This window comes from Melanerpes formicivorus, unplaced genomic scaffold, assembly GCF_026170545.1.
Source record: "Melanerpes formicivorus ecotype bairdi unplaced genomic scaffold, bMelFor1.0.p_v2 SCAF_36, whole genome shotgun sequence".
Taxonomy (NCBI): domain Eukaryota; kingdom Metazoa; phylum Chordata; class Aves; order Piciformes; family Picidae; genus Melanerpes; species Melanerpes formicivorus.
In genome coordinates this window covers 5,077,996-5,088,578 of record NW_027142388.1, presented here as the reverse complement: position 1 = coordinate 5,088,578, position 10,583 = coordinate 5,077,996, and the positions used below count along the sequence as shown (strand labels likewise).

At 47.8% G+C, this 10,583-nt stretch overlaps 1 protein-coding gene across 3 annotated transcripts; it reads left to right on the top strand.

Moving 5' to 3' along the window:
- The first annotated feature begins 478 nt into the window (after positions 1-478).
- On the top strand, positions 479-8,838 carry PUS1 (pseudouridine synthase 1). Of its 3 annotated transcripts, none has more exons than XM_068157384.1 (6): positions 479-542; positions 1,089-1,316; positions 2,694-2,831; positions 3,513-3,615; positions 3,877-4,574; positions 6,957-8,838. In XM_068157384.1, exons 2-6 carry the CDS (start codon positions 1,098-1,100, stop codon positions 7,005-7,007), a joined length of 1,209 nt encoding a protein of 402 aa, XP_068013485.1. In that variant the 5' UTR covers positions 479-542; positions 1,089-1,097; the 3' UTR covers positions 7,008-8,838. The 3 variants fall into 3 exon arrangements, with proteins under 3 accessions (XP_068013485.1, XP_068013486.1, XP_068013484.1); XM_068157385.1 differs by lacking the exon at positions 479-542 and adding an exon at positions 561-643; XM_068157383.1 differs by lacking the exon at positions 479-542 and adding an exon at positions 588-725.
- The last annotated feature ends 1,745 nt before the right edge of the window (positions 8,839-10,583 follow it).

Sequence of the window (10,583 nt, the reverse complement as noted above, 5' to 3'; positions counted from 1 at the left end):
TTTCTACAGCTCACAGCGCTTTGCTGCCTAGCCGCATGTCCCGGGAAGGGCCTGTCCTGCTCCACGGCCGGGGACCAGAGGACCCGCCTGTGATACTGACGCGGACAGGCTTCCTTCTACCATTATGGGAATGCACTGCCTGATCCCTGGCCCTTTGAACGCCCTACGGCAGGGATCTCCGCCCTTGCGCAGAGAAGCACACCAGGAACCCCAGCAAGTCCTGGACGTAAGGCAACACTCCGCCTCAGCCCGCACGGCCCGCCTCTCAGAGACACCCCTCAGCACGGCCCCGCCCCACAGCACAGCCCCGCCCCACAGCACGGCCCCGCCCCAACAGCACGGCCCCGCCCCAACAGCACGGCCCCGCCCCACAGCACGGCCCCGCCCCAACAGCACGGCCCCGTCCCACAGCACGGCCCCGCCCCACAGCACAGCCCCGCCCCCCCAGCACGTCCCCGCCGTGTCCCTGCGCGGCTGCCGTAGGGTAGCACGTGTCTCTCCGGCGGCGCGCCCGCGCGTTGGCATCGCTCCGCAGCGCCCTTGTAAGTGGCGGCGGGTGGCGTGGGGCCGGGGCTGGCGCTGAGGTGGCTGCGGCCTGCTCCGGTCTGCCCGGAGGACCTTCGGGGACGATGCTGCGGCTACGGTGGGGGCTGAGGGTTGTGAGCTGCGGCCTCTCCATCCCGGGGAGCGTGGCATGCGGCGGGCCCTGGAGCCGGCTGCGCAGAGTGCGTACACGCTGGGCCCTGCCGCTCGCGTTGGGGAGGTGGGAGAAGCTCGGCAGGGCGCGGGGGGAAGCGCCTCGGCTCGCCCCCTCCTCGCCCTAGCCGTTTTCCCGGCGGGCGCACCGAGCTCCTGGCTTAGGGCTGCAGTGTGCCCCAGGCTGTGCCCCAGGCTGTGCCGGCCCTGCTACCCTTGTTCTCCAGCGAACGGCGGCAGCCTTAGGAGATGTGATATGGCCTAGAAGGGAGCAGGCGGGGACGCCGTTCCTGCTTCCAGTTGAACACCCCGAGATGACCCCTCCGCTGCCCCAAGGGTGGAGCTGTCACTTTTTGCCTCACTCATTGCTGAGTCCTGCCTGTCCCTCGCAGGTTTTCACAATGGCTGAGGATCTGAGAACAGCGGTTGCCAGCCAGACAAAGAGACTGAACAGCAGCAGCAGTGAGGTGGTTGAAAGGCTGGAGGAAAATGGGCATCAAAACAAAAGATTGAAGACAGGTGCAGATGAGGAAGATGCAGAGGACCAGAATAAAAAGTCACCGAAAAGGAAGATTGTGTTGTTGATGGCATACTCAGGGAAAGGCTACCATGGGATGCAAGTATGTGGCTTGGCAAAACAACGTGGCCTGTTTTATTTATTTCTTTTAGAGGTATAACTGTAGTCTCAATGAATAAGTAGGGAAGAAGTGCGTGTCTGCATTCAAATGGCTTGACAGTAACTTGGATGAAAATAGTCAGTGGTACATTTCAGATATTTGATGATTCTAGTTAGTCTGTCTTTAATACAGAGCATTAGAAGATGGTCCTTCTAAAGCTGCTGCAGACCAGGCTCTTGAGACTGAGACGTGGGCACTGTGGTTCTGTCAAAATCTGAGATGCTGTCTAGTGATCTCCTTCTGGCCAGTGCTTCAGCTTCTGGTTGCAGCTTTACATTTTAAAGCATTTGGCTAAGTTTCTTGTAGATTAGGCCTCAAATTGTCTCATTGCATGCAGATTCCAGAGAATGAGCTGTGTATTTGAATGAAACAAATTTATTTCAAGTGTTACTGACCCTATAAAAAGGGTGTCTGTACTTGAAGACGTTTTAAATTCTTCTTTGTCTGGTGGGTTCTAATGGGGTGGCTTGTAGCAGCTTAAAAACGGGAAAACTCTTGCAAGATTCCTGTGTTTGCATGTGGAAGGGAAGGGATGTTGCCTTGTTACAGCAGCAGCAGTTGAGCAGTGCTCCAGCAGCAGACCTGCTTGCGGCACCCAGTACTGGCAGCAAGAGGATGGCGTTGCTCCATCTGCTGCTCCTCTCGGCGTACTGCAAGCTGCATGCACGCTCTTGAGGGGTACTTTGAAAGCTAACATTACACACAGACAGGAAAGGGAGTCTTTAATGCTTGTGCAGCAAAGTAGATCTGTTCAACAGCAGTAAACCTGATGTTTGTGGGTACATTTATGTCAATGCCTGCCAACTTTACTGCTCCTTTAATGGAGTGGTGTGTGTGGAGTATGTGTTCTGCAGCCTTACACACAGATGGAGTTGTGCAGGAGTCACTGGAGAAACCCATTGTCTGCAATATACAACAGCTCAGGTGAAGTGAGCATAGCAACCCAGGCTAATTCCAGAAAGAGAATTTGTGGAAGCTGGGTGTGGAGCAGCCACTGTTAACTTGCAGGCTTTGGTATTTCTTCAGTGCTGCTTGGTGCAGGTGAAGGAATCATCAAAACGCTCCAATGCAGAAGTGAAATTAGAAATTATCCTTTAGTTGCAGTTACAGCCAAAGGTAAATTGTAATGTAAAAGCTTTGTTCACACCCTGTTAAAGAATAGTTAGTTTTGTTAGAGAATGCAATGCTTTTATGGCTGTGAAGGGAAGACTTTTAAAACATTTCAGAGCAATGTTTGATTAACAAAATGTTTACCCCCTTGAGTTATCCAATTATTGCTGTTTGTTCTGTTTCTTATTTTTACTCTATACCTCCTTTTAGAGGAATGTGGGATCCTCACAGTTCAAGACAATTGAAGATGACTTAGTTTCAGCCCTTGTTCAGTCAGGCTGCATTCCAGAAAACCATGGGGAAGATATGAAGAAAATGTCTTTTCAGCGGTGTGCTCGAACAGATAAGGTACCTCAGTTAGTGCCTGTGCTCTCATAAGCTATTGTACCCCTGCCAGTGCTGCTGGGATTGACTGGAAAGCATTGTCTAGAGTGAGATCCCCTAGCAGATACAGAGAATGTTGCTTGTAACTTCTCCTTTCCTTCACTGTTAAGTACAAGCAAATATTTAGGAAGTGCAGGATATTGATGAGATGGTGTTTGCAGAGCTGGTGCTTCATACCTAAATGTTGTGTTTCTGTCACATTCCTCTGTTTCATCCTGCTAACCTGCTGCTCCTGCTCCTCACTGTTGCTGCCTGGTTGATGTGCTGCATCCCAGTTGCTTTCAAGCCTGCTGCAGCAGGGGTCTATGTCTGGACTGAGTTCATAGCTAATCTTGCATATAAATAATATCTATCAGTGCTTTACTTAAGAGCAGTCAAATGCAGTGAGATGTGGTGGAAGGGAGTGTCATGTTCTGCTCTCTAAGGTTGCCAAGGTGTGCTATGGCTATACAGCACCAGCAGGTCTCCCAGGAGTACTCTGCCTTGGATTTCTGCCTGTGGCCTTGCCTTTGCCTCGCTTCAGCCTGAAATGACCAGTGTGAAAAAGGAATAAAGTTGTTCTTCAGCTATTTCAATTCTGCAAGTGCTATCCCAGAGCTTCCAAGGTACATAATTATGTGTTTGTGTGTTCTGTGGTTTTTATAGGGTGTGTCTGCAGCTGGACAGATTGTGTCGCTAAAGGTCAGGCTTATAGATGACATCTTAGAAAAGATCAATAACCATCTTCCTTCTCACATCAGAATTCTGGGTAAGGATACTGGAATGGGCAGAGAAAATGTTTTCAAACAGAAGCTTTCTTCTGCAGGAGGTCTTTCCCTTACCATTCTGATTTTACTCATAAGCAGTTTTGTTTTACCATAAATCTAGATGTTTCTGTTAGTTTGAAAGTAGAGTCCCACAAAACTAATTTGTCTTCTGATGTGCTTTACTTATTCCTGTTGGTAGGAGTGAGAGCACAAGCAGGTTGTAACCTACTGATTCAAAAACCTAATGTCATTTTTAAAACAAGGTCTGAAGAGAGTCACTGGGGGATTCAACTCCAAGAACAAATGCGACGCCAGAACCTACTCTTACATGCTGCCAACGTTTGCCTTTGCCCATAAAGACCAGGATGTGCAAGAAGAGGCTTACAGACTGGACAGAGAGACCCTCGAAAAAGTCAATAAACTGCTTGCATGCTATAAAGGAACACACAACTTCCACAACTTCACGTCCCAGAAGGGACCCAGGGACCCCAGCGCCAAGCGGTACATCATGGAGATGTACTGCGGAGAGCCCTTCGTGAGGGAGCGCATTGAATTTGCAGTGATCAAAGTGAAAGGTCAGAGTTTCATGATGCACCAGATAAGGAAGATGATTGGGCTGGTGATAGCGATTGTGAAAGGCTATGCTGCGGAGTCCATCCTAGAGCGCAGCTGGGGTGAGGAGAAGGTGGATGTCCCCAAGGCCCCTGGACTTGGGCTGGTGTTGGAAAGAGTACACTTTGAAAAGTACAACAGGCGTTTTGGGAACGATGGGCTGCATGAGCCGCTGGAGTGGACGCAGGAGGAGGAGAAGATTGCTGTTTTCAAAGAGCAGTATATTTATCCTACCATTATCAACACAGAAAGGGAGGAGAAATCCATGGCAAACTGGCTAAACACCCTCTCCATTCATGACTTCAACTCATCTGCTGTGGAAATGCAAGTTAACCACAAAAATTCCAAGGTAATGATTGAAATGGTTGTTTTATCTAACAAGCTGTCAAGGTGGAGTGGCTCTTTCCTTGGAAACATTTTTGTTGTTCTGTGAATTATGCCGTGGAAGATGACAGTCGTCTGCAGTGTGAATTCTGCATTTTCCATCTTTGTGCACTTGATGATAGTGGAATGAACTACACAAGGTGTTATTTTTGCAGGGCTTTGCATGGGGCAGCTGAGGGGCGGGGGTAGGAATTCTTTAAAGCACAGGCCAGTTTGCAGAATGGAAAACAGGCAGCAGAACTTGTGGACACTTTACCAGCTTTTGCTGTTGTGAAGTTGTCTGAGAGACTGGTTTCCAGCTTGACAGTTTCTCCTCTTTAAATAACTGCTGGCTCTTTGTATTCTCTGATTTGGGGCTAATTCACAGTTTATGTAATGCCCTGCTCACTAGATAAGGTTTGAAATCAGGGGAATTTAGGACCAACTTCTTAAAGTAAATCTGCCATGAGCTCAGGATGGGTCATCAGAACAACTAGTGAGTGAAAGAGGATAGTGCAGGCAGAAATTGCTATACATTGCAGTAAAACAAAGGTGTAGAGTACATTTCTAACCAAAAGAAAATTAGAGTTTGGGTTAAAGAGGGGTTTTTTCTGCTTGAGATGTAGAATAAGCCTTGCCAGAATAGAGTGGAAAGATGGGGCATGCTAGAGGTAGGTTAGAAAGCACATGAGGAAACTAGTCAAATTCCCAGAGCATCTCTTGAAATGGACAGGTGCTGGAGTGAGTTAAAATACTGTGGTGTTTGATTTGGCAAGTCCCTGATCAAACTGCAGCAAGCCCTGCTTCAGTGGGGTGTTGGATGTGGTGACCTAAAGATACCTTACAGTTCTGTATGAAATTCACATTTTCTTGGTCAGAGGGTTGGTAAATGCTTGAGGGACAAATGAAGGGCAGGGCTAGGACTTCAGTGTAATGTAGCTCAGGAGAAAATAATGACCTTTTCTTCACTTAATGATGTCCTTAAATTAGCTTTACTTTGTGTAGATAATGATCTCACTCTGAAGAATGTTAGGTTTACTCCCATCTCTGCCATTTTTTGAGCATGGGAAAGAGTCAACACATCAAATAAGATTTATAGCCTCATTGAATAGTGTAAGCAAGATACCAGAAATTTCTCAGGGTTATTTTTGTACTCAGGCTAACTGTTTTTGTGTGGGTTTGGGTTTTTTTTTTCTGAAGATAGTGCTGTAGGAGGACATTTGTGACAGAAGGTTATGACAAATGCCACATTAGTGTGGTTAAATGGGACCCAATGAGACCATGTGGTGCAGAGTTCTTACCTGGATCAAGGGTCTTGATGATAATGCTGACAGGATGTACTGCTGACAGGTTGAAATTCACAGATGAATTGCTAGCAGGAGGCAGGCCTGCTTGCTTTAGATAAACTCAACCACATACAGTTTTGGCATCACAGTTAGCACAAGCTGTCTGGAGAAAGATAAATAAGGGATGATATGAGAGACTCCTTTGAGATTCTGCAGGTTGTTTGCACTTCATGAGCTGTGCTTGCTGTTATGAAGACAACTGTCTGAGTGTCTCAGAATGTGTTTTGTCATAGGATGTTAAATTGTCAGTGTTAAATTCCAGCGATTTGGAGGTTTGTGTGTATTCAGCAAGGGGAAATGAGGAATAAAAGGAATAACTACAGATGTGTTATCATGTCAGCCTTTCTTTATATAACCCTTTGGTGCCAATCATGTCAGTCAAAATACTTGCTTCAAAAAATTAAGTAACTCCCCTAAATTTATCACACTGACTCGCTCCTGAAGGAGTGGCACCCAGTTAAGAATTCAGACTTCAGTTTCCTTGCAAGTTGCTAACATTTGTAGTATTTCCTTAATACTACTTTGTACAACTGCCTTCATTTTTAAACAGGTATTAGTGAGGCCTTGCATCTCTCTGCTACAGTTTGGGCATACATTCTCTGCAGCAGAAAACAAAATTCTCAGATCTGGCTTTAGACAACGTAACAAACTTAACTTTTGAGGGACTTGCATGGGAAAGACACTGGTTAACTTGGCTCACCCTTATTTATCTTAAACATCAGCATTTCATGCTATTCTCCCACATTCAGGTTTCCCACATACTGTAGGCTGTAATCATGCAGTAGTAAATGAAAAGACATTTCTTCTGCTGGGGAATGTAATCCAATGTACAAGTTTTGTGCTGCAAGAAGCATCATTGACCATCACAGGTTTGTTGCAGTAGATGAGTCTAAGACACAAAGTTGGGTTCCAGCCCCGTTTTCTTATACTTCTGCAGAAGTTTCAAGACAATGTCTTTGATTTAGGTTGCTCTCTAGATGTAAGTGAAACACTGACAAACTGTTTTCCATTTTACTTTACAGAACAGCAGTGATCTCGAAGGCAGCGATGGTTGTGGTGATGATTCCGACTAAGCCAGCAAATGGCTGGACATGAGACCTTGACTGCTTGCAGTTCCCTTTGTCTACAAGAAAAAAAGTGGCCTTTCTAAATCCAAGAATCCAGGAAAGCAGGAGCTGGTGTGCTTGCAGAACAAGAACCGGATGGGTTCCCAGGAGAGACTGGGCGGGAAAGAGTGCAGTAGAAAGAGTGCAAGAAGCTTTTTCATACCACTGACTGATTCACCTGAGTGGTGTACTTGAACATAGAGAAGCCTCATAAAAGAATCTTGTAATGCAGGATATCTTAATTGCTTTTTTGAATAATGTTTTTATTATGTGTTTACCTGGAAAATAGTATTTTAACTATGTACAATCTCTACAGAAAGATGGGGCAGAACATTTTAATACTTTTATTATTACTATTATGAAGCTGTGACTTCGTGAACTTTTGATATTGTTTTCTTCACCTTTACTTAACCTGACCTTTAAACACCATTAGGCTTTTATTTTCCATTTCACTCCTGTGGAATAACACTCATGGGTTAGCAATTCAGTATCACACTGACTGCTGTGAATTCTTTTGGTATTGAAACAAATCTTCTGTGGTTTTTATTTCAAAAGCTCTGCAAGTCTAAAAATTTAGATTCCTTACTCAGTGAGAGGTCTTAATTTTGGAATGTGGACCAAACCATACATTTCAAGATGAGACCTCTTCTTCTTCATCCTCCCAGTATTACCCACGTGCTTGGGCAGACTTGAGAACATCGACCTGCAGCTTTGTGTGTAATTGAGTCTTTTCTGCCTGAGGTGTCTTTCCACACACCTGCAGTTGAGACTATAGGAGATGATGTAAATTAATTGTTAGGACTACAGATCAAAGTGTGCAGCCATGAACGTTTAGCATTTGCTGTGGTGGATCACTAAATGTGTTGCTGCTGGTTTAGTGGAAATTATTTAGCCATCTGCTCAGTTTGGAGTTGAATCAGTGTATTGTATGTGTGAAAGAAACGGTGCTGACTTCCTCTGGGCTTTCGCATTCACTTTGTGTGTGAACTCTTAATTCCTACCAAGCTGCTTAGAACAGGGAGATGTTTGCACTGGGAGGCACATGTCTGGGGACTGTCTTCCTTTGTGAATTGATTTAGAGTTTCTGTGTTGTGGGGATCTGCATACTCTGGAGTTCTTGCTCTTCTTTCCCTGACTTGTTTGACCTCTGGTTCTTGTTTCCAACCATCCTTGGAGGTGATGGAAGAAAAAACAAAGGTAGCAGTCCTCCTGTCCTCCCTGCCTGTTAGACTGCTTTTGGAAGGGCTGGAATGAAATCTCCAAGTATTTGAGTACTAATACAAGTGCTTGATACACTTCCCTAGCTGGGTTTGTGTGGAGCCTTGCTTTGTAACACAGTAGTTACTGAAAATGAGGAGTCTCTTTGCGCCTTCATTCAGTGGTTTCTGGCCAAAGCCTCTAATTTTATAGTTCCTTCTGAAATTAATTTATTTAATTTGCTGGAGCACAGCTATCCTTCAGAAAGGAATTTTCTTGTTTATCCAGGTTTTAATTAAAACCTTTTATTTTATTGTGAAGACCTTGCTCTATTTTATGGGAGCAAGTGTGGAAGTCATTCTGTAGAGAGACTTATACCTAGATTTTAGTTTAGATCCCTTGCTGGTTCATACTCTTGACCTTATCTGCGTTAGTCTTCTGTCCAAAACTCTTTCTATCCCTTTCAATCTGAGAAACCTCCCAACCTTTATTTGCTGATACTAAAGGTCCCTGAACTGACATGTATCTTGGTAGAAATCAAAGCTAGTATTTATAGCCTTTGGAGACAACAAAACAAGAATTAAAAACCTGGTATTTCTTATTTGTGGGTATGTCTGCTCTTTTATTTTATGGGGGTTATTGATCTGGTATTTCAGCTCTGGTTTCAGTAGAAGAGATGAATAAAAATATTAATTAAACGAATACAGAAGTGGTTTAAAGGCTGAAGCAGAAGACAAAGGCCAGTGCCCGTCCTCAGAGTAGGCCCGGTTGACCCCTGGGGCCGGCCAGAGCCTGTCAGGTGCCTGCGTTTGGGTCTTGCCCACCGGTGACCCTGCCTGGGACTCCGAGCCGCGGCTCGGCGAGCGGCCCGTGGAGCAAGGCTGCATTGAAGAGAGGCTGAGCGCCGCTGCTGCCCGCTGCCCGTGCTCGACTGGCCGCAGCCGCGGGGGAGGTGCCTGCGCGCATGCGCCGGGCTCGCCGGCTCTCCGAGCGCTGCCCGAGCGTCAGAGCCGGGGCCGGCGGCCCAGGTGTGTGCCCGAGCGGCGAGGGGAAAGGGGTGGTGTCGGAGCTGGGGGCCGGTGGCCCAGTTGTGTGCCGGTGGCGCAGGTGTGTGCCGGAGTGGGGTACCGGGTGCGGTGGGCGGCGGAGCAGGGCTGGGGGCGATGGGGAGTTCGGGCTGCGCAGGGACTCTGAGGCGACTGTGGGCGGGATCTCCGCCGCTGTCTGCGCACCCAGGTGCGGTTCCAGGGGTGCTAATCTGGGATTAGTACCTGTGCTCTCTCCTGGAAGGTGGAGGATGCTGGAGGAGCTGCCTCTTTCCCACCTCGGGTCCCGCGGCCCCTCCGTGTCCGGGCGCGGGGTCAGGAGCCGAGCGGGCGCGGGCGTTCCAGCGCTTGGGAAGTCCTGACAGGAGCGGTGCTCCTGCCGTGCCTTGCAGCGGAGGAGATTTGATAGTGCCTTGCCTTTGTGCGTTAGGATAACTCTGTGTCTGCACTAAAGCTTCTTCACAGCCCGGCCAGCAGTGCGTTACTGCGTTTCGAAGCCTTTAAACCCCGCGTGGGTTTGTGTTAATGCCGTGCGTGGCCGTGGCACACGTGCAGGATAAATCATTCAGCGCCTCAGGCGGCAACGCTTGATGGAGCAAGAGATGTGGGATCGCAGGAGTGAGGCCGGGCATCACGCCTTGTTCGAGCTTCCATCACTCCCAGGGCATAGCCGTGTGCCCGAGCACCGAGCCCTCCCCATCTCCGTGTGCCAGAGCACCGAGCCCTCCCCATCTCCGTGTGCCCGAGCACTGACCCCTCGCCATCTCCGTGTGCCAGAGCACCGACCCCTCCCCATCTCCGTGTGCCAGAGCACCGAGCCCTCCCCATCTCCGTGTGCCCGAGCACCGAGCCCTCCCCATCTCCGTGTGCCAGAGCACCGACCCCTCGCCATCTCCGTGTGCCAGAGCACCGAGCCCTCCCCCTGTCCACGCTGCCTGTGGCCTTGGCCATCGTAATCTGGAGAGATCCAGGAGTGCTTCTTGACTGTCCTCTATCATCTTCAAATGTATCCAGCCAGGACTCTTCAGTGTGTGCTGCAGGAGTCCTCTGCGTCTGGCTGCTAGGAGTAAAGTCACTGCATAAATCCACTGGAGTGAAAAAGAATTGAAGTGTTAAAATTGAGTTAAAAGGTCAATGACTACTGAGATGAACTGTTCCTAGGTTGGGCAGCAAGCAATTCTGTGACCGTGAAAAATCATTTTACAGCAAAATAAAGAGAATTTAACAGTTAAACCAAAGGTAAATGTGGATAGAGGTTTGGAAGTGGTAGACCGTTTTATTGATAATGAGCTGCTTTATT

Coding starts and splice junctions, on each gene's coding strand:
- PUS1 (XM_068157383.1), top strand. CDS start 630: ATGCTGCGGCTACGGTGGGGGCTGAGGGTTGTGAGCTGCGGCCTCTCC. Junction 726..1,088: donor CCTGGAGCCGGCTGCGCAGA/GTGCGTACACGC, acceptor TGTCCCTCGCAG/GTTTTCACAATGGCTGAGGA. Junction 4,575..6,956: donor TTAACCACAAAAATTCCAAG/GTAATGATTGAA, acceptor TTTACTTTACAG/AACAGCAGTGATCTCGAAGG.